The following is a 24971-nucleotide window of genomic DNA, read 5'->3' on the forward strand; positions in this document are numbered from 1 at the left end:
TCTCTCAACATGCATAGTAATGTGATTGATATTGTCAAGCTGTTTAGGTTTATTTTCGTTTTGTTTCTGTTTTACTAAATATTAATTCCCCTTGTAGAGATCAAAGAGATCTGACCCAGCAGAAAAAGCTAATGTTGTGACTCATCCATTTGCAGGTAAATTGTACCCATTTTTATACTCATTATTGTTTTTATTCCTATTTTTCATATACATTAAAAAAAAGGATGATGTTGGTTAAAATTCAGAGTAAAGAAAAACATGTTGAATTCATTGTAAACGTTAAAAATCCACTATACGATCTCTTGCTAAAAGTATCTTGTTAAAATGCAAAGATTTATACATGTATTGTGATATTCTAAAATGTATTTTCTGTAAAGTGAAAAGAAAGCTCTTTGATATGCTTTGTTGTCAGTCTTACCAGAGTACTACAAAGAGATCAAAGAGATCTGACCCAGCAGAAAAAGCTAATGTTGTGACTCATCCATTTGCAGAAACTGTAATAATAAAAACCTCATCATCCAGTCCAGCGTGAATGTGGATCTTTGGTGGGACACGTACACCGCGGTTACATATATATATATATATATATATATATATATATACATATACAGCTGTAATAATGAAGTAACCTATTGCTCGTTGCCCTTGTGATAAACAAGCCACAATCAGCGGTAATAAAATAACCACGGGACATAATCCTCTGCGGAAATAATTGTTAATAACCCTCTTGAAAGATTCAAGACTCAGTAAGATGAACCTGAGTAGTTATTTGAAGGTGGCTCAGCAAACCAATTAAGTCTAACAAAACAAACAAAAAAAAAAAAACAAAAAAAAAACCTACACCCATGTTTGTTGGTATGGAAGGTATGAGCTAAGGAGAGGCCTAAATTTTAAGGTTAACACTTGGGCCCATGATTAGTTAGGAGTACCTGTGTTGGTCAGGTCAGGGGTTCTGAATTTGTATACAATGTGACGATTGATTTTTGCAATCCGGAGATGGAATAAGAGCTTGCTCTGTCCACTCCACGCATCGGCCCGGTATTGCAGTACCTCCGGGAACGGTGCATTCGCAATGATCGCAGCAAGGCTTTAAGGCTAGGACCTTAGCTTGGCCTTTTGACTGAGAGTAAGAGTCCCGGCTCCTTGGCTTTGTAGCGTATTATGAACTGACCGATAACGGATAATTAATAAAGAAAATAGAACAATAACCCTTAAAAAATCCCTCCCCCCCACTGTATTTTCACGATTCTAAGGCGTGTTCTTTGTTTTGTGTTACATTGCTGTACTAAGAAACACACCTGATAATAAGGCACATGCTTTTTATACAACCCTTGGCCCCATACTTCACCCTTTAAGGTTCTCATGATGCTCAACTAATATCATCAAGTCATTCATAATAATACATAATAAATGGTAAGCTATAGACTAAAAAAACAAACAACCTGGAGAGCCATTTGGGAGCCGAAAGAGACGGCTCTTTTTAGTGAGCCAAGCAAAAAAGGCTGGTTCTCTAAAAAGAGTCAGAATTCCCATCTCTATAACTGACCATTCGATTTAATTAATTGAACTCACTTTATATATTTTACTGCTGAATGTCGTTTTATTATATTTTTATTGCACTTCAAATGTATGATAAATCTGTTGCTGGTGAAATGTAATATTACAAAGTTCTATAACACAACTAGTCAAGTCATGTTTATCTGGATAGCCTTTAATCACAAAGAATCTCAAAGGGCTGCAACAGACCAGAGATTTTTGCAAACAAATAAAAAAAATAGAGAGAGAGAGAGAGGGAGAGAGAGAGAGGGAGAGAGAGAGAGAGACAGAGAGAGAGACAGAGACAGAGAGAGAGACAGAGAGAGAGACAGAGAGAGAGAGAGAGAACACACACACACACACACACACACACACACACACACACACACACACACACACACACACACACACACACACACACACACACACACACACACACACACACACACACACACACACACACACACACACACACACACACACACACACACACACACACACACACACACACAGTAATAATCTGTGAAGCCCTTTGAGACTCTTCGTGATTTAGGGCTATACAAATAAAATTGACTTGACTATGTGTAACAGCAACCACACCTATAGCCTACTCAATTGCAGTATTTAATCACATTTTTTACTGATGAACTATTTTTTTTTTAAAGCAATCGTTATGATTGAGAATGACAGCAAAAATGACATTTTACGCAACAGCTAAAGGGAAGCAATCTTACATTTTTCATGAAATAGTCTAACTTCACATAAGGAAAATAATGAAAAAAAAAAAAGCAAAAAATATATATTTTAACAAAATACAGATATACATATTTGGCTTTATACTATTTTTGTAGTATACACAAAGGGACAATGGCACAACTTCATTTTTTCCCCCTTTATCAATAGCACTTGATTTATTATTACACATATTGTCCTTATACAAGGTGTTTCAGGAAACGTGATATCCTTTGAATATTATCTATCCATCCATCCATTATCTGTACCGCTTATCCTCAGTAGGGTCGACCTCAGAACTGTGCCGCACACGCGCTAACCACTGTGCCGCCCTGCTGCCCTCCTTTGAATATTAATGGTTATATGGTGTCCCCTGCCCACTGCCCGATGATTGCTGGGATGGGCTCCAGCACCCCCGCGACCCTACTGAGGATAAGCGGTGCAGCTAATGAGATGAGATATAAATAATATATGCATTTCGCTGTAATAATTCGTAAGCAGATAGTTTGTATTTAACAAGAAAAAAAAACATGGCAATCTGCTGGAGACTGTTAACCAAGATGTGCAAAGGCGTGTTTAACTACCTATCTGCTCTTCTCTATTCAACTTTCTATCATACTGCTCAGGAAATTTCGAAAACTTTGACATACAACTAATTTTTAAAGTAAGGGAAATAGTTACTTTCCCTGGTAACTAGATTTTCTTAGTATGGAGTAACTCAGTTACTTTTTAAAAGAAGTAGTGAGTAACTATTACCACTAACTTTTTTAAGATAACGTGCCCAACGCTGATGGAGACGCTCGCAGACAGTATTAGGTTTGTGCGGGGCTCGAGATGGGCAGGCATAGAGGCAAAGTTTGATGATGATGCACCGCTTATCCTCAGTAGGGTAGCGGGGGTGCTGGAGCCCATCCCAGCAATCATCGGGCAGTGGGCAGGGGACACCATATAACCATTAATATTCAAAGAAGGGCAGCACGGCGGCGCAGTGGTTAGCGCGTGTGCGGCACAGTTCTGAGGTCATGGGTTCAAATCCAGCTACTGGAATTCCTGTGCAGAGTTTGTATGTTTTCCCCGTGCTTGCGTGGGTTTCCTCCGGGCAGTCCGGTTTCCTCACAAAAACATGCTTTTCAGGTGAATTGGCCGGTCCAAATTGTCCCTAGGTGTGAATAAGCGAGTGAGTTGTCTGTCCCTGTGTGCCCTGCGACTGGCTGGCAACCAGTTCAGGGTGTCCCCTCCACTGCCCGAAGATGGCTGAGATGGGCTCCAGCACACCCGCGACCCTACTGAGGATAAGCGGTACAGATAATGTATGGATGGATAATATTTAAAGGATATCACATTTCCTGAAACACATTGTATAAGGACAATATATGTAATAATAAATCAAGTACTATTGATAAAGGGGAAAAAATGAAGGTGTGCCATTGTCCCTTTGTGTATACAAAAATAGTATAAAACCAAATATGTATCTATCTGTATTTTGTTAAGATATATATTTTTTGCTTTTTTTTCTCATTATTTTCCTTATGTGAAGTTAGACTATTTCATGAAAAATGTAAGATATTGCTTCCCTTTAGCTGTTGCGTAAAATAGATGTTAACATACCATTCCAAACTCAAGAATTGAGTTATAATTTGTTCTCCTAGGCTTTTTTAAAGTTGTCAAGACTCAAGGTCTTAAAAACAAAATCATTGTGGCCCCGTCCCACTCTTAACCCACAATGTTCCGTGTAATACACACTTGTTTCATACACAATCAACGCCCACAGTTCCCTTTTTAAAATTGTCATGGTTTTCACTACTACAACAGCCGTACAATAACAACATACACACAGGGCGCACCGTACTATAGAGCATGTCACACATTTTGAAGGAAATCGAATACTTTTATGTGCACCTGATTGTTTAAATATGGTCGTTAATAGATGTGAATCGTGTTTTCAGTGACGCGATTAAATCAATTTAAATATGTGATTTTTGAACTTGCGTGTACAGTTATCGAGACATATGATTTTTAGATCTTGAGTCGATCACAAATGTATCTGTTTTTGAGACAAAGCCCACCTCATTTAGGTATTGGGTAAAAATTACAATATGTAGCCTACATCTTTAGTTGCAGGAAGTTCTTCTGATTACAATTTACCACTGAGAATAGCTACCGTAATGTTTTGCATGGCTAATGATAATTGTCCATAACTGATATGTACTATGTTGGGGCGATGACGCGTCATAGGACAATGCCATACAAACTAATGCCAGAAGCTGTTCATCCCCATGGAAGAAGAAATGCAACGGCAAAGCGAAGCCGCCAGAAATCAGCGTTGCCCTTACTTTTAAGCAGACTTGTTGAGAACCAAGGTAACAATTTCTAGCACTGTCACATCCTTGAAACACACCATTAAAATGCAAGCATTTTCAAGGATTTCAAGAACATGTACGAACCCTGAAAATTGTTGATATTGGAAAACGTGAAGTCAAAAGATCAGTTTAGTATTAAGTAATATATTTCAGGTTGGAACTGTGTTGGAGCCGAGAATTAGCAAGTTTAAACTACTATATTGAATGAAGAAATAAGAATAAGGGATAACACATCCCTACCAATTAGTTTTTCAATTAAATATTTGTCATAGACAGTAAAAGAAAAAAGTAGCAAGCTTGATAATATTGGTAAAATGTGTTTTTGCCCAAAACAGTTCTCAGTTTAACTTTGCAGTTTTGTAGTCCGACCATCAATCTGCGACCTTCCTCCCTCTCCACGTTAGAGACATGTTTTTTTTGATTAGGTTGATATCAGTAATTAACAATCCTCTGGTCTGCAATATTTGCATCATATCAAAAGTGGAACATTTGTATGGGAGCAAAAAGCATGAATAGAATACTGAATAAGATACTTACTCATGGGGCTTCATCTCAATGTAATTTTTGGGAATGAAGCCATCTTTTCCATCTTGTTCTGCCTTGTACCAGTTCTGATCGCACTCTTCATTTAATACCTGGTGACGACAAAAACAAAGCTGGTCATTCATGTTGTGCAGAAATATGTTACCAAATTAGACCAATGACATTAAGAAGGCCCTTTATACTACAATCTTAATTATGTGGTCTGTGGTGGAGCACAAAGAAAGTTAAATAAAAAAATTGGGACGGTTCAAAAATCACAAAAGATGACGCATGAAATATGCCTTCAAAACACAGTCGTGTGATTTGATTCCTAAAAAGACCAACATTAGCAATGACTAAATGTTTATGAAAAGAGAAAGATTGTTCGATTTATTTTACAGGCAAGTAAAACAGCTTAACAACTTCAACAAAATTGATAAGACAAAGAGAATCATCCCTTTTTGCCTCTCACCAAGGATTTTCAGCCAGATTCCACTATGCTGGTTAGGAAAAGGATTTAACTAAGGGGAATGATGATAAGTCAGCAATGAAAGAAGATACCTAAGCCCCAAAAGCAACAGCCATAAGTGATATTTCTCTGTTGTATGGCTGTGTGTCTGCGTGTGTTTTCATGTGTGCGGCTGGTTTGCTTTTATAATCCTCTTGCTCCCTTCAAAAATAGAATGAAGACCTTTACTTATGCGGCCAAGAATGTGGGTACAATTGTTAAAGTTTAGCTTCAACTAGACTAACATTGGACATGCTAGACAGTGAGTGAGGGATAGAGCAAAAAGCTGAGATGTTAAATATCTCTATGGAATTAAATTCATTACTTCTCATAAAGATCTTTCATGATTTAGAGTGCTGTTAATCAATGATCGTATTAAGAGCAGGCTGATAATAGATTTTTGGACCTGATATTTATCTGCTGTAAAAGCTTGAAAATTGTCAGACAATTTTAATAGTACAAAGTGAAACGACGAATATTAGTTATCTATTAGAAATAAACTTTAATAGCTGTCTGAAACCTTTTACAGATAATTGGAATTTTCAACCCAACTAACACGACTAATCTTTCACTTAAAGTGGGGTTAAGTATTTAATTACTACCAAAGAGAGATCTTGATGCGCACTTGCCCAATAACACAGAAAAATACTGCAGCCCACTAGGCTTTAAATAGATTTGTGCAGCTCCCATAAACGAGAAAGGATAAATAAAATCGTTATTTCTATATATGAAAATGGAAAATCCAAGAAAAAAAAAAAAAAAAAAGCCAAAGCAGAAATTAGATAAATAAAGAATACCATATTAATTTGACTCTTACCGGTGAGTGTTTGCCTTATCAGTTTACCTGTCTTTAGTTTCTCTTTTACTCGCTGCTCCGTTTTGGCAGTCAAAATAGATGCACGTTAAATTGCGGAGGCAGAGAGTATTACATAAATATATTATTGCAAGAGAATTGCGGGATTAATAAATAAATAATAAATGATTAAAAAAAGGCAGCACTGCGGCGAGACGGAAGCCCGGTCAAATCTAATTGACATTTCACGCCCGACCCGAATTTAATCTTAGATCTCATCTCTAATCACATGTACAGTAACTTCCAAACTCCTTTCCTCAATATTATAATTCAGCGGCAAATGAGTCAAATTAGTTTGATTTATTCCTCAGCCCCATTTCGAGACAGAGCAAGTGGGGAGACGTGGTACAAAGGCTAAAGGCAACAGCACCGTCCATATGGAATTCAAATAAATAAAAGCAGGGATTACTCTGGAAGATAATCTGTGCGTGATCACTCAGCCATTCGAGATACAAATCTCAAAACATTCTGAATTTCAATACTTAATGATTCAGAGACAAACTTATTTTGACAAATATCACAAAATTTTGCTTGACAAATATGAAATCAGGACACAGGCGTAATCAGACACGATACACAAAACACAAAAGAATTATTGGAATGCAAAAATCTCATACATTACTTTTAAGAAAAATCCAACTCTCAAACACTCAATCAACAAATGGGCAAGATTAAATTAACCATCACTCATTGCTTAACCGTTACAATTATAGAATAGGATTTATGACTTTTTTGTAGAATGAATGTCAGCTTGGGAATCAAACATATTTTAAGGTGAATGCGCTCTGTTATCTATTACCCCCTAATTTTCTACATTCAAGCCGTCCACACAAAAAATAGCTGGGTAAATGACGCCTTAGATCGCAGTTGAGTGACAAAACACGTATGGAATTATAGAAAAAAAAAACCTGGGTTTTCGTGGCCTTAAGAAAATCAAACATACAACCTTGAACTTGCATATGCTCGGCAGGGAAGCAAAAAGAACACTAGGGCTGCAATTAACGATTCATTACATTATCGATGAATCGGTTCATTTTTTTTGTGTGCTTAATCTTAGTCGGTTTCCTTGAAAATGGTTAACTTTGTACAATTAAGAAACAGTCACACACTACAAAGTTCAAACTTTAATGCCAAATTCTTTCATAACTCGAATGTTTCCAAGTAGAGGAGCGTCTGTATTGATTTAAGTCGATTTTATGGATAACTTGTTGCGGCCCTCTGTTGTGGATTCATTTATATTTGGGCCCCAACAACTCAATTGGAGGTGGGTGATCATTCAGTCTTAGATTGTTAAGCGGATATTGTGTAATAAATAGTGCCTCCTAGTGGTACAAAAAAACTTTCTTCCAGTAAAAACAAAACATTGATGTGAATGGGGTGGGTGTTGGTGTGTCGATCCCTTAGATACTAGGGTTGTAGGGGCACTATTTCCTGTGGTGTGTCATGGCCAAGTAAAGCCTTGTGGCGCTCATCCCTCTCCAGGCCAACAAATGTTTCCCCGTGTTAGGCGAATGTGCTAACCATTAGGCAAAAATACATAACCTATCATACCAATATTATTTGTATAAAAATCATAGGTCGAGAGATTTGTGTTTCTTTTACACCGTGGAATCCGCATTCAAGCCAGCACCATGTTTGTCCGGCATCCTGCCACCACAGAGTATTACTGGGCCTTGCTTTTACCAGACAATACAGTGCCATCTAGTGATCAAATATTACACATGGGGCTCTAAGGAATTGAAGGGAATAGGCATCTCAAAAACCTGAAAGATCGTAAACGCCCAATAGTTTATATTATTAATAAAACATTTTTTTTTGCAGTCGCCTGACTCAAATGACAATCGCGTCATGAATGTGCACACTGTTTTGGGAAAAAAAGATAAAATGTTGCACTCTTAAATAGATGCACATGATGTAAAAACAGGAATATAATTAAACCACTAAAACGTGGCAGCTTTTTCCAGTCTAAGGGCCAAAAAAATATGAGCTTTTCAACATTACTTAAAGATGTGTAATTTAGAGGAGTTAGAATCATGATACTTTGCATTAAATACAGAAGTCTTTTACATAAGCATGAAGTACAATTCAAATAAAGAAAAAGCAGGAAGACATAAGGAAGCATTGGTTGAAAGGCTATGATAGTGAACATGACAGAAGCCCAAAGATGTTGAAGGAGAACTTCTAACCAGAGAACAATCTTTGTCACAAACATGCTTTTATCTTTCATGAACAACTTTTTAGAGGAAGAAAGGACACACCAGACTGATCATGGCAAGTAGATAAGTAGTGAACTCTGAATACAATTAACTTTAATTAGAACAGTTAACACAGCTCTGTTGACAGAAGCTTACAGCATTTGTCAGCCCAATGGGCTGTTCATATTTACATTGAAATGAGAGCAGTGCTTGGGGCAGTGAGCGGACGTCTGTAAAATATTATGATTTGCTTCTAGACATACATGATATAAAAATGGTATAACATTTATTATCAAGTTGAATGGGAATCTAGAAACCTAGTTGCTTAACGGCAATTAGCGTCATTTCCTATTTTTGATATCACAGTCTTCCATAACAGTTAACTCTCACGAAGAAGATGCTGTGATATGCCTACGTGATAGCTTGCTTCATGACTCACAAGAAGGCAAATGACAGAACTAGATTTTGCCAAATGACTCAAGGCTGCAAATTAAAGGGGAGCCTGGTCAGGGTGGCCAGCTGTTGTGAAACAGTGACGCAGTGATTGCATGCTGCAGGGTAGTTGTGGAACCTGATTACTAAATATCCTAGCGATAGAGGACAATGCGGGCTTTCTTTCATCTTACAAACACCCACAGAAATGTCTCAAGAAAATGTATGAATCTCCGTTGGTGTTAAAGCATAACATGTATGTAGCAGCGCATTTTCCCACCAAGCGATTGACTACAATCACATCCAAGGACATCATTTCGATCACTTAAAATACAATGATACATATAACTGAAGATTACACGTGTGGCATTGGAGCAAGCACAATAATCAGATTTTTTTTCCTGTAACATTACATTATATAATACATTTATGCATAACTCTGGATCTATTGCACTTTAATGTTAACATCAAAATGATCTTTACTACAATGCAATGCCATTTTTTCTACTCATGTAATGCACAGTTGCCATCTACCAAATACAGTTTAATTGGCAGAAGTACATGCTCAACTAAGCAAGGCAAGCACGCCCCCCAAGAGAGACCTCTTGTCCTTGGAACAGAGCCGTTTAACATTAGGACCGGCAGATGGCTTCCATTCACAACATACACATTGGCGGTACCACTGGGAACCAATTCTTGCATCATTAAATGGTAGTCGCATTTAAGTAACAATTGGTAAATGCTGTTTTTAAGTCTCCGCTCACATATGGATTTTGGTTCAAGGGTACTCATTAACTTGTTGAGTACAAATATAGCCAGGAAATACGTGTGACATTCCATATATAGGAGTGTGCGTGTATTATTATTTTTTATTAAGTCAGGAAAAACTGAAACAATGCCTTTATATTCTTAAACCATCATTCCAAAAACAAAATATATTGTTAATACAAGTTATTTTTCAGCCTGAGCCCAGTTTTGATTTCTAATACATTCCAAAAACAACACATAAGTATATTTCCCCGGTTTATTTGATTAAATTAAAAACTAACCAAAACATTCCTGATCTTAGTATATTGTTTTAATCATCAAAGTCTTAAGCTTTACATGTCAATTCTTAAACATGTGGTCACAAATGACAACATGGTATCTTTTAGCATTATGCAGTGGGACCTCGCTCCTTCGCGGTTCGACGTTCGCGGGTTCAGAGCTCTGGAGGCCTAAAAAATCATAATAATAAAATAAAATCATTAAAAAAAATTTTTTTTTTTTAAATTAAAAGCATTTTTGAAGGGACGTCGCTACTTCGTGGTTCCACGTTCGCAGGTTCAGAGCTTTGCAGGTCTAAAATATAATGATAGGATAAAATAATTTAAAAAAAAAAAAATTTTTTTGAAGGGGCGCCGCTACTTCGCGGATTTTCATTTTCGCGGGTGGTTTTGGTCCCCATTAACCGCGATAACCAAGGTCCCACTGTATATTGCTCTGAGTCAGACAAATGTGTAAAAGGATGGATGCAGTTGCAAGGGAAGGAAAAAAAAGGGAATCCAAACAATGATGATGAAAGAGAGAGAGGAAGGGAGATTCCCTCAAACATAGGGAAGAACACAGTGACTGGTTCATAAAGCAAATGAGTCCAATGAGAATGGTAGTCAACACATGATTCAGATAGATTGTGGTCAATACCCAAGACAGTGTTATGGCAGTCTATTTTAGATTTATCATTTTTCGAGGACTATCTAAAAACGTACACCAAATTATAACCTCAAAATACATGTGCTCAAAAATGTCTTGTGAAAGACAGATATTATTAACTGCATTTCTACCAAATGTAAACAATTATGTAAGCTATCTACCGTTTTTAAAATAATTAAAAATATATATACGGTATAGGGAAACAACAGGCTGATTAATCAGTAATGATTTCTGTATTGAACCCGCCTTGAATCCGTTTCTCTTTGTCCCTGGACTCGCTGTCCTGCACTTTCCCTTCAACTATGTTACAGTTCGTCTGGCCCTCCAGAGTAATTGCTGTGAATTAAAACAAATCTGAACTGGACACCTACAGAGGAACACGACAAGGCTCACATCCGGTGTTATTTTTTTTGCAGTGGAACGCTCACAGATACATTTTAATTTACTCAAGTTTAGCTGAAATCTGAATTACAATTGTCTTTATTGTCATTGATAACATTGGAACCGCCTTACAAGGTTTCGCAGTTCCCAGCAAACATCTTACATCGTGTGTTATATAAAAGTAGAAGTATTACTAATATTTAGTGGGAGTCATTGTAGCAGTCGTGTACAAAAAGGAAATGAACGATGTCTTCAAGATCAGAACCACAAACATTAGTGTTAGTTACGAGTTATAATGTAAAATATGAGTAGCCCCCATGTCACTAAATTCTGATGAAAAGAATAATTTGAATAGCAAGAATATTGTACACCAAAGACAGTTGTGTTATACGCAGTAACAGCAATAAGCAAAAGAGATCAGTAGTCATAGTAGGCTACAACGAACAACATATAGTGAGCAGTAACAGAAATATGAACATTGTACCAGTCGGGAGGATATTGCCAGCTTGCGATACAGCAGCAGAACCATTGACATAAGACTCTTCACACCCAGGCATCATCTCTTTCACGTGTTGCGCTATGAGTAGGCGCTATAAGTCCCTTAAAACGGACTAACAGGCTGTTTCTTCCCCAAGCTCATCACCACCCTAAACAAGCACGCAAAACTTTGAAAAATGTATATTTAGCGACCTATTTGGAAAATTATTGTTGCCAGGGTTGGGTAGGGTTACTTTAACGTGATTACTTTCAATTACTTTTGGATTACCCCAATACCAAATATGCTAATAAATTACAAAATAAACTTAATATGAATAAAATTATGACTCACAACACGTGGTAAGCTTTCTCTCCTGGCTTTGATCTCCGGCAAAACCAACATAAAATGCGACAGAAACAAAATGAAAATAAATCCAAACAGCTTGCCAACATCATTTTTGCCGTTCCATGTATTTCGTTACTCCCTAAGCCCGCACAAAATTTTGTCATTTTATTCATGTTTATTTTGTCTTTTATTAGCACATTTGGTATTGGAGTAATCCAAAAGTAATTGAAAGTAATCAAGTTAAAGTAACCCTACCCAACCATGATTGTTGCTGTTAAATGTTATTGCACTACTCCTTATTGCACTATTGTCACGATACAGCATTTTTCATTGCACTGGAATTACAACTTGGAAATAATCGTGACCAGTTTTCCTGACATTCATTTATTCTATTTTTCTCTTAAGTCTTTATTACATGTTTATCCTGGAGTGCCATGTATAGTCTCATTGCAAACAATGTTCACTACATTGTTATTCATGACAAAAGACAATTTCATTTTATTTCAAATAAATATAGCATAACATCTCCATCTGAAGCTAGTCGACTCTTTATCACTATCTTTTTTGACCACTTAAAGATAGTGGATCTCTAAGTTTTATCAACTAAGCCTTGCTACTAAACTATCTTGTTTGATAACTTCAGGTTGCAGGGCTAATCTGAGTTTCATGAAAAACAATTAGTGTCACAAAATCTCATGGATCCATCTCTTTGACTACTTCATCACTATAAACCTTGGTTTGGGTTTGACAATTTTGGGGAATCATTTCTTGACTGCACACAAACAAGATCTTGGTCTATATTTCCAACTAAAATCAGCTACAAAACGTAAACAATCTTGTTTGCTGCTTTCGTGTAACAAGTGCTTATCTTAATAGTGTTATGGGGTATTTAGAATTAATGGTTTGCACCCGGATATGAAAGCCGACATTTATACATGCAAGGTTGATGAAATGTTTTAATTTATCTAACCCTTGAGTACTCCATTACTGAAAACCTAAATTCAAGTTTGAATAATTTGGGGAATAATGTAGACAATAAATATTACCCATATGCATCATTAGTACAATTAAAACTCTAGAAACCCTAAATTGAGATAGGTAACTTATAAATTTTAAGCTTATCAAAAGTCTCTTACCTCTGGTGATGTTATGGTTAGTGTTGCTTAGAATTTGCTCACATACTTGCGCAAGCTTGACACAAATGCTGCAGTTACTAGACAAACCACAGTTTCAAGTCACAGGTCAAAAAGGAGCAACCTCCTGCTACCAGCTCCTTTAAGCAGCCACACTTTATCTCTTACGACATGGCACATATCATGAAGATGAGTTTAAAGTATATTTGGATTTAACGTTTGGGCATCAACTTTAAAGGGTTCACTATAGCATCGACTTTTTCACGTGCCTTTTACGATCAAGATGGTAGACCAAAGCTTACCACAAATAGTAACACACAACAATTGTAAAAAGAACAATAACTCTCCAACTTTGCTCAACAGAACTCTATGGTAACAAGAAGCCAACAGCTCAACTGTTGTCTAATTGAAGCTCATCAAGTAATTTTAACAGATTTCCTTAGGGTTTCAAGTTTCCATTTTCAATGGTTTGCCTGTGCGCATAAGCATTGGATATGTACATTTAAAACAATTAAATAAGGATGACCATTAATCAGGGTTCCTTTATCATTGCCAAATTTAAGCACTTTTTAAGGATTTTAAAAGCCAATTTTTGAATTTCTCCAGCACCGTTAACAGAAAAAATACATTTTGCACAGCCACAAAAATATCTGCGGTTTACATATGCGATTTTAAATCTTGCGTGTGCATTTATTAAGACAAATTATTTTTAACATAACTTTGTTTTTGAGACAAATTTCTCGCCATGTAGGTGTTGGGTAGAAATTACAGTAATATGTAGCTTCAATTTTCATTTGCAGAACGTTTTTCCCCATTACAATTTACCACTGAAAACACAATCTAAATTTTGCATGGCCCATAATAAATGGCCATAATTCATAAGTAAACCTTACACTAATATATATGTTATAGTGCCCTGTTTAGTTGTAGCATGCACCTGTCCTCTTGAGCGTGACCTGTATGGGACGATGACGCTTCTTAGCATAATGCTGTACAAACTAATACCAGCTGCCGTTAATCTCGAGGGAAGAAGAAATGCAATGGCAAAGTGAACCACCAGAGAGAAATATCGTCACCATTCTTAAACTGAGTCAAAAACATGGCAACAATGATAAACATTAACAAGCACTTCACCCAAAATTTAAGATCGTTCAATCCTTGAAAAGACAACCTGAAAATTCAAGCATTTTTAAGAATTGCAACCACCCGTATGAACTCTGCTTAATGCATATTTAAATACAAACCTATTTTACGCCAGTACTGTAAGTAAACAAGATTAAGTTAAAAACCATAATAACTATAAACTGAATGAGCATCTTGTGTGGTGGCTTAAGACAAATATCAACTACAAAGTACTTGAATGCACACCTTACATGACATCAAAATACAACAAGCATCAAACAATGTCAAAGTTGATGGCACAGACAACTCCACTTCATTAGAGCTAAACAAAACACTTTCTAAGGGTTTTACTTACCTTAAGGATTGTTCCACGTTTAAAGCTCAGCTCATCTTCGGCAGTAGCATTGAAATCGTATTTGGCAATGGCCTCCATGGCGTGAGTGCGGCTCAATTGGGTATTCAGGGACTGAATAAAAAAATAAAAACAGCGCTTATCCCAGCAACCGCTGCCAGATGTTTTTCTCCCGAGTCTCTCCTCCTGTGACCCGTTGCTTTAGGGGTTTGACCTTACATAAAGGTCGCAGTGAGGTTCCTGTAAAACAGAGGGTGGGGAGGAGGAGAAACAAAGCGGTCTGAGATGAAAAAGGCAAAAATACACACAGACTTGTGAAAAAATCTTCAAAAGAATATGCAGCCTCTTGCACGGTGAAAATGATAATGGGTTTTTTTTTTGCTTCAAAATAGGTTAATATCGAGCATTGAGAGGACATTAAAATTAATCCGAGCCATTGCCTGCTTAACACCTGTGCAGGGTTGAGATTATGCAAAGCCGTCAGTGATACTAATGCACAATCTACACTAGCTAAAGGGATATCACAACAGTTATCTCATTAAGTTGTTTACTAATAAGAGTCGATCTAACAATTTATTCATTTTACACACTAAACGCAAACTGCAACCACAGGGGTATTGCACAAAAGTGGAAAAAATAAATCCAGGCTAACTGAAAATAAGCTTACGCGGTTGCACGTTCGCTGAGCACGGATTGGAAAACTGAAATGTGTTGCGCATCCTTTTTTTTTAACAGCTAGTGAACAACGAATTTTAACAATTTTTCAAAACAAATATATTAAGGATGATCACCACTTGTGAGGCCCCTTCTCATGGTCTCTTTTTTTTCCTTATGTTGAGGTTTTGAGTTTTTCCTTGCTTGCATGTTAGTTTCAGATCAGGGGATGGTGTAATTAATCGTGGCCTATGCAATCCTTTGAGACATTTTGTGATTGAGAGCCAAAAAATAAACGTGAATGTGACATTAAAAAGGCAACACAAACCCCTATATGAAAGAACAGAAAATAGTTTGGCAAAAAAAAATATCGACTAGATAAATGCATAAAGTGCAAACATTTTAAATTCACACAGTGCTTCACTAGAACTGCCACAATAATCATTAAGAATAAAATTATTACTTCCCAAGCCAATCAACCTTTTTACATTTAGATAAAAATGAGGCAAGTGAAAGTAAGTGCCACTGGAGAAATATTATGAAGTGCAAATAACCATCTAGTGCAGGGGATGGGAACCTTATTGACGCAAAGAACCATGATAGGGGGAAAAAAATAAAATAAAAAATTATATACATACATAAATAATAATTAAAAAATTGTGTTTTCGGATGTTTGTTCTGTGAGTTTTCATCATAAAGTGTCTCAACAATGAACATACATTGTTTAATAAACTTCCATATACAGGATTCCTCAAAGAAGTACAGCTGTTGGTGTAACGTTGTGACTGTAGTTGAGACCCTGCCCAATATGTATTATTACACCAAAGCAGGTGTCTTCTTCGTTTTCACATACACTAAAATTGGAACGATGCAAAGCAAGTAACCATGGTACTTATTTTGTCTTTGAGCCAGATGTACTCATGAATAGAACCATACCTGGATTGCGAGCCATATGTACCTAACCCCTGATCTAGTTTGTTATCCATTTAAATATTTTTGTGGTTTTATTTTATTATCGATTCTTTTTTCTTTAAAACAAAAGAAAAACAATCCATACAACAGGTGGCGCATTAAGCTATGTATGAAGCGGAGGAGCTGGGAAACCAGCGATAGAGCTTATCCCAGTCTTGGGCTGTATTTTTGCCCCCCAGCAACCTACATAAATACCTCATGTCATCACCCGAGAATCTTTACCTTTGAATAATATAGTCATTTGTTAGTGATTCCAATCCACGTGTCCCGAAAGACCCTTACATTGTCGAAATGCTTTTCTAAGGACGAGGGTTTCCTCGTCTAGAACATCCTCATAAAAGGGCGCAATCCATTTGGACAGTGGAACAGATAAATGAGAGTTTGACCTAAACATACCATATTACCCTTCTCATATAGTTCATTTATACCACATTCACAAGTTTTATGGTTACTTCTTATAATCTCAAAAACAGAAATATTAAATATTTTCACCAAATAACTGATGGCAGTTTGACATTTTATCTTGCCATTTTATCATAGTAATATAACAAGGCAATGAAGGCAATAGATATAGAATAAGGATGGACTGTAAAATGATTGTTGCAATCAAACAGTCAACAGAACGTAATGGAATGACCATAAAGCCTACACGTAAAATGTTATGGGAGGGTCATTCAAATAATGTAACAACAAGAAAGAACACAGAAATACCATAAACCCATTAATTTTTTTCACACGATTGACAGTAGATAATAATTCACCATAGGAACTGAGAAGAGACAAATTTAATCTGCTTTCATGGAACAGACTTCAGATTCAGATTCAGATTACTTTATTGTCATTCGTGTACACGTGTATACAGAACGAAATGTTGATACATCTGACCCGCACAGTTTCTTTGAGCGTCAGCCGGGATAGATAAAATTAACCATGTCTTCGTCAGAATTTTAGCGCAGCAGTTCGTCATCTCGCGGTTCGATGCCACTTCTTGGAGCTAAATTCAGCCAATAAAAAAATATACCTGTCAACTTATATGTTTCCCCTCTACTTTATACATTTAATGATCATTTCAAATTGTGCACGCTGTATAACTTATTTTTTAACTACACTGCTACGAATCATAATCAACACAGAATTTACTGCAAGTAAGAAATATGCTGAGAGAATTGTTGGTGTTATTTATTTGGTAAATGAAATAAACTTGTTTACACAAATTACTTTTTATTCTACATCATCTGTCTTGCGGTGAGTAAATAGGTGCCACATTGTGCTCGTAAGGTTGTTTATCACTTTATAAAGGGAATTGCAATCATTCAAAAGGGGGAGTAATTAATAGAATCGACAGCGCTGTTGTCAGCCAATAAGGAAGCGAGGCAGACGACAGCCCTGCCCCTTTTTGTATTAAACAGAATGCATGGCATACTAGCGGCTTTACCGTCTCAACATGCAAAGGATTGATGGGAACCAAAACAAAGCTATTTGTTCTACAGTAATAGTTTTACTTTTATTACGCTGCTGTTGGGTCGGTTAGTTGCCAGGGAGAGAAGTTTGTAAGTTACGGTGGCCGCTTTACTTTCACTTTCTTTGAGTTTGTCACCGCTCCCTTGTTAGCATACCTCGTTAGCATATGACAAAAAGAAGTTTGTCATATGCTAACGATGACAAACTTCGATGGCTTTTCGTAATTAAATAAAAACTTGTAACTTATGGGATACATAGGATGTGCATTTCGTAATCCGGTGTACAAGCTTGTGATGTGCTTTGAATATGTTCCTCGCTAGAGACTCGGAACGGGTGGAGATGGAACTCCTCGTTTTATGAATTTGATGTGCTGGGTCACCGATTTGTATATCCTCCATATACCATTATCTGTCAGGAATTTGAATAAATAGTTACGTTAAATAGCAGCGCGACGGCTAAATGGTTAGTGCGTCCAAACACAGTTCTGAAGTCATGGGATCAAATCCAGCTACCAGTCTTCCTGTGTGGTGTTTAATGTTCTCCCCGTGCTTGTGTGGGTTTTACCAGGGCACTACGGTTTTCCTCCCACAGGTTAATTGGCCAGTCCAAATTATCACTAGGCGTGAGTGAGTGTTCTATGTGTGCCCTGCAACTGGCTGGCAACCAGTTGAGGGTGTCCCCTGCCCAATGCCTGCTGGGATGGGCTTCAGCCCCCCTGCGACCCTGCTGAGGATAATCAGTGCAGGTAATGTATTGAGGGATATTTGTATTAGTGTGGGGCAGACGACTTCCTCATAAATCACCAACATTATAAGGTTTTAAGATTATTACCTTGATGCTATGAATATAACTATATACAATAATTGAGACCCTTTTCTACTGTCTTTTGAGGTAAGTTTGCATAATACGGAAAAAAAACGCTACAGTTACCTAACAGAAATTAGAGACTGTCTAGTTGGTTCAGCCGCTCAATTTGCTGTGTGTATTACATAGATACCATAACTATGGTGGGCGTAGCTTAGCACTCTCTGTCGTATCTATTAATTGGCTGAGGTTATAACAGTAGGACCGCAGCGTTTAGTTGACGATGTCAGAAAAATAAAAATAAAAAGGCGATAATTAATTACATTGTTGAATATTTTCGCCAGCCACGTTTTTCCAACAGAGAGGCATCTCATCAATATTGCAAAAAAAAACCTTAAGGTGTGTTTGAATGGGGAAGGGGTGCGTGTCATACACTCTAAATGAGTGTTTCTCATCTGGGGGTCGCAATCAAAAGTGGGTCATGGACCCATTTTCAGTAGGTCGCGGGCCTTTGCCCTGGATAAATAATACTAAGTAAAAACGGACGGTCAATTACACAGTAGATGGCGATAAGACCCTACTCGATATGTTCTTCCTGTTCAGTATACCGGCGCTGTCCCAATCGTGTTTGAGAGGGACCACATCTCATTTTATTGCGATTTTTCAATTTGATTTCCTTTATGTGCCCATAATAATGGGTCAGGAAAAAGGGAAGGAATAATGAATAACAGTGACAACAATGATTGAGTCAAAGGAGTAAATAATTGCAAAATACAGAAATATGTCTGCCATTGAGGCACTGCTTAATGGTACAGAAAATTGTTTAAAATTATTATACAACTAGCTTTTTTACCAGTATATTGATCTTTTTTTACCCACAAAATTGGGTCATAATTGATTTGTTACACGATTTTTAAAAATAATTTTGTGTACGAACTTTTTCTAGTATGTTGCTATTTTTAAGCAGTTTTAGGTGGTTGCTTATATGACAGCATATACAATACTTTAAGTCCCTTTTTTATTTGTTTGTGATTAGTGAATATATCCTACAATCTCTGTTTTAAAATGCACCATCCTAATATTTGATTAGTTTGAGGAGTGGATTTTTTTATTTTGATGACCAGCTGAGAACAGGGGTGGAGAGTAATGGATAACAAACAAAAAAAAGCAATGTTGTTCCATTACAGTTACAGAAAGAAAATATGGAATCAATAAACAGCAGGGATGTGATTTGACCAAAGTGAAATTATCTGAAAATTAGGCGGGGGTCTGGGGGCCGCGGGCACCCAGCTAGGTCCAGGGCAGTGCCCTGGTGGGGGGACAAGTGGGGCGAAGCCCCCCGGAGCTCATGGGTTTTACGTTTTTTTAAGTACTTTCAATGCACTCATATGACAAAGAAATAGACAAAACAACAGCATCAATTTTCAATGTATTTTGAACTATCCCATAGAAAATTACAGTTTAAGTCAACTCAAAATCAGTCACATTAAAAAACATTGGACTGCCTTTGCTTTTAAAAACTATCACTGAGAATATCATCATATCTAACTCATGTGATTACTAAGTTAACACATAAATCATGTTGAAGAGTTCAAATTTCATGAAGAAATAATTGTATCATGACCAAATGAAAAGTAACTCATATTAGAACATACCACAAATGTCTTTGTTATAGCAGAAGATGTTATCTATAAATGAAAGTACAATAAGTATAGGCCCTACAGTAAAGTGTTGGTGTAATGTACACATGAAAATCTATTATTGTAATTGTTAAATATTTATGGCCATTTTTATTACGTTATAATATTTTCGAAAAAAAGGGGAAAACTGTCAAATAAATTTGAAAAGTTTACCACCTACCTCAAAATTCACGACTCTATCAGCAACTGGCACAGGTTTTTGGGGTGGATCACGTCTCTCTATTACCGCTTCCGTTTGTGGTGTCAATACGGGATGGAGGCCTTAAAGTTTTGGAGTTTTCGTTTGGGCACCAAAACCACCAGCGATGGAATAATTTGTTGTTCTTGACTGGAGTTCTTTCACGTGTTTTTTGCTCTTTGCGTGACTTTCAAGAGCTTTGAAACCTCTCCCACCATAGACAATTGTATCATGGCATCAAATGCAAAGCGCTTGCCCGGCACGATCGATCTTCCGAATAAAGTCACTGAACAAATTCGTCACAGTCTTCTTTCCAACATTTGTAGATAATTCCTTCTCCAACCAGTCCGATCGAAACTTGTTTTTTACGATCTTATCAATTTCTTTACCTCGCGGAGCATCTTTGCGGTCGATCTCGGACATCTTTCTTTAAACACTCGGCAAAAACGTGTGAGAAATGAACAATGGCATACTCCTACGCCTTTATAACAAGCGCGTTTATTGGTCAACACGGAGACTTCAACCAATTGCAAGTACGTTTCATTTCAGTTACGGAAACACTAAAATGGAATGCTGTAGAGACTAAATCGTTTTTTTACCAATTAAAAAATCGGAAATCTTAAAATTTTATTTTTGGAGATAAAAAAAGCGGAATTCCGCGAATTAGCGGAAAAAATCACATCCCTGAAACAGGTATATTAAGTAAACATAAGGATAAAACTGCGGAATTACAATTTTGTTTCAAACTAGGTTTTCATATACATAATGTGCCAATAGACAAAGTGTGTCTATCATTATTTTAATCACTGACACAAGACAGAAAAATAAAGGGCAAAGATAATGTGTGCGCACATCGTAGTAACGTCCGTATCCGTTGCACAGATTGTACACATTGCACGTTTGTCACATTGTGTTGCAAGTAAAGCACTTTTTTTCTCAGTATTTCAATTATGCTTCAATTTAACTCTCATTTTGTTGAATTGGTGCGGGCCTGCAGTTTTGTGAGACTGTTCAGGGACACTTAATAAATTTGTCTTCTTTTTTTTATTTTGCAGTTAATTGTTGTTTGAAATCCACTACTGTATTAATATAAACGTAATGTGAAGTAAAAAAAGAGCATAACATTTCAGCCATGTGGTTAAAAAGTCAGATTTTTGGGGGGAGGAATACAACTACCTGACCTATGTTTTATCCCATTCTTTTTCAAGGTTACGTTGTTAATATATCTTAAACTGAAATAGTTGTATTTCTATAGTGTTTATTTTGCATTTATTAGCATATTTGGTATGGGAGTAATCCAGAAGTAATTGATAGTAATCAAGTTACATTACTGCAATATTATGGTATTCATATCACGTTACATATTACATTTTTTAATCAGGTAACCAGAAAGGTTACACGATTGACAGAAATCTAATCAATATTGCGAGTTGACAGAGTGTGATTGTGTAATCGCAATACACTGCAGTTTAAGCCTTGTAGGAGCAGACAGCAACCATAACAAAGCACCCCACTTTTAACAACAAAGTCCTTTTGACCTGAGGACAACAGGAGGATTAAGTACTCACAATTTTTTTTAAAAAAAAGCACAGAAAATTCACTTTTCTTTTAAAATCGACTATTCAATAAGAATCTGAAATATCGCAATTAGGTATTTTTTTCCAAAATTCCGCAGCCCTAGTAACTGTAATGAATTACATTTCAACGTAACCCCACAACGCTGGTTGAGGACCACTGCTCTAAATACAAGAAACAAGCGTTACAACAGAGGATGTGAAACACTTCTAGTAAAGTCAAAAAGAGCGTGCAAAATTTGGACAGGCTGTCTACCTCAAGTGACACTATCTAATCTAGAATACGTTATACCATGGGCGTAACCAGCCCGTTCTGGGGGGTGTTCAAGCACCCCCCAACTAAATGTAAAACTGTTTTCGTTATTATAGGACAGGATACGCTTAAATATGATAAAAATAACGCTGGTTTGAACAAAAAAAGGGTAAAAGAAAATAAAAATGCGAAAAATACAGCGTCGGAAATACCCCACTGTCTTAAAATGTTTCAGTCCATTTGATTGCTAGCACGGTCCCTTAAAAAAATCGAATCTAAAATAAAATTTAAGATGTATTCTTACATTTCTCACATTCTGATGACTTTAACCATTTACTACTAAATGAAATTACAAATTCAATACTAAATCCTTATCTTGCTAATAAAAAAGCGTGTTTGATAACAGAGGTAGAATATTTATAATTTATTTAAATGAGGAAAACATTGACCAGCCAACAAAGCTTAGAACTTCAAAGCGCCCCAAAACTATAAATTATTCTTTTCAAGTGGCGTTGTGAGGAATAGACTAATAATATAACAACACATTAGTCTCAAATTGTACTGTTTTAACCCTAACCGTTAGCCCCCAAACGACTGCGCCCGATATACCAAAAGGCTAAGGTTAGCACGCCGGCTAACGGTCGGAAAACAATAACTGACAAGCAAAAGGATTCTCCGACTCCTTTACACCAATCTATCATTGAAGAAGAGAAGCCAATAGTCAACAAGTGAGTGCGTATTTCACTTCAAGCAAGGCATTGATAAACAAAGGTGGACCTCGCTCCGAGCTTCGCTTTGGCAAATATGAAACGGGAGAAAAACACTTCTTTTTTCATAGCGCAAGCTGTTGTTGCTAGCGTAGTGGCAGTTAGCCCCGCTAGCCGGACTCGATTTGACTAGCCTGCGTCGCCAAAAGGAAACTGGCTAACTTTGACGCTTTGAACAAGCAAACTCACCACTCGATGATGTTCTGCGTTGACGTGACCACCCTAAAAGTAAAATCTTGTGGCGTCGTTATCCGCTCTTCGCGCAGTTTTTTCCCCGAGTGGCCGAAAAAAGAAATCCCCCGATGTGTGTCATGTATCGCTTCCAGTCCGTCTGTCCTCGGAGTCTGACTTGAGCAGTTAGCATAAGCTTGACGACGTTTGTTTCCGCTTCCTTTCAATAAACTAGGATGAGCAGCTTCGTAGATGTGTCTATTGCTACGCCATTTTGCTTTTGCCATACAGTGATGATGACGCCATATTGCATGTGGCACTACCATAAAGAAGGGCTAAAGGCGTATCGTTTAAAACAATACCTAGGAATTACCCCAACAACATGCATATTGCAAAAAAGTTTAATACAGTTATTAAAAGGCTATATATATATATATATATATATATATATATATCTCATCTCATTAGCCGTACCGCTTATCCTCATTAGGGTCGCGGGGGGGCTGGAGCCCATCCCAGCCATCTCCGAGCAGTATATATATATATATATATATATATATATATATATATATATATATATATATATATATATACGTACATACATTTATATACAGTGGGACCTCGCTACTTCGCGGTTCCACGTTCGCGGGTTCAGAGCTTCACGGGTCTAAAAAATAATAATAATAAAATAAAATTAGAAAAAAAATTTGTTTATTTTGTAAGCATTTTTGATGGGTCGTCGCTACTTCACGGATTTTCACTTTTCGCGGGTGGTTTTGGTCCCCATTAACCGCGATAACCGAGGGATTACTGTATATATACAGTAAATGGGCAGTACGGCGGAGCAGTGGTTAGCGCATGTGCCGCACAGATCTGAGGTCATGAGATCGAACCTCCTGTGTGGAGTTTGCATGTTCTCCCCGTGCTTGCATGGGTTTCCCCCGGGCATTCCGGTTTCCTCCCGCATTCCAAAAACATGCATGTCAGGTTAATTGGCTGGTCCAAATTATCCCTAGGTGTGAATGAGCGAAGGAATTGTCTGTCTCTGTGTGCCCTGCAACTGGCTGGGAACCAGTTCAGGGTGTCCCCTGCCCACTGCCCTAAGATGGCTGGAATGGGCTCCAGCACCCCCGCGACCCTATTGAGGATAAGCGGTGCAGATATATTCAATGAAAATTTTATATATATATATATATATATATATATATATATATATATATATATATATATATATATATATATTCAATGAAAATCATATATGTTTTACCTACATATATACTTATGTCTATCTGTGTATCTACATCTATCTATCCATCTACACTTCCAGTATCTACTGCACCTACCTACATACCTACCAGAACGCATATACTGTTCATGATTACAAGTGGAACTGGAGTCAATGCCACTCAAGAAATCATTAAATTGTTTATATATCTTAATCCTCTACTGTATTAATGAGTGATTCAGCTTGTGAGAGTCGAGTACAAATGTACACAAAGCCAACCCTTAAATGAACCCCGTTGGTTTAAATTGGAGGCGGAAATTACACATTCAATATGGCAGCCATTCTGACGGAGAAGAGGAGCAGTGCAAACGGCTCAATGAAAAATGCATCTAGATACGTATCATGTTTATTTTTCCTTTTTGTCAGCCTGTAGCTGCCGGAGCTTGTAGGAACTGAAACCCCGCCCGCCCGGGCTGCTCCGCTTCTACCTCTAACGTAACTTACAAGGACCCAAACACCTCACTTATGCTCTATTGCATCTATTTCTACTTGGGGTGCAGGCTAACGTTGG

The 24971-nt window shown here is 37.1% G+C and overlaps 1 protein-coding gene and 1 pseudogene across 1 annotated transcript in view; one reads left to right on the top strand and one right to left on the bottom strand.

The window, feature by feature from the left end:
• Positions 1–23401, bottom strand: part of grb2b (growth factor receptor-bound protein 2b) — a 41098-nt gene extending 17697 nt beyond the window's left edge. Inside the window, exons 1-3 of the mRNA XM_088343218.1 lie at positions 23194–23401; positions 14645–14881; positions 5166–5263 (exon numbers count right to left, since the gene is read on the bottom strand). Coding sequence (XP_088199344.1) covers positions 5166–5263; positions 14645–14722 — 176 coding nt within the window. The 5' untranslated portion in view covers positions 14723–14881; positions 23194–23401. The remainder of the gene's footprint in view (positions 1–5165; positions 5264–14644; positions 14882–23193) is intronic.
• LOC148374984 (U2 spliceosomal RNA) lies at positions 976–1065 on the top strand (annotated as a pseudogene).
• Positions 23402–24971: the final 1570 nt, after the last annotated feature.

This window comes from Urocampus carinirostris, chromosome 1, assembly GCF_059441175.1.
Source record: "Urocampus carinirostris isolate Australia breed hairy pipefish chromosome 1, RoL_Ucar_1.0, whole genome shotgun sequence".
Taxonomy (NCBI): Eukaryota; Metazoa; Chordata; class Actinopteri; order Syngnathiformes; family Syngnathidae; genus Urocampus; species Urocampus carinirostris.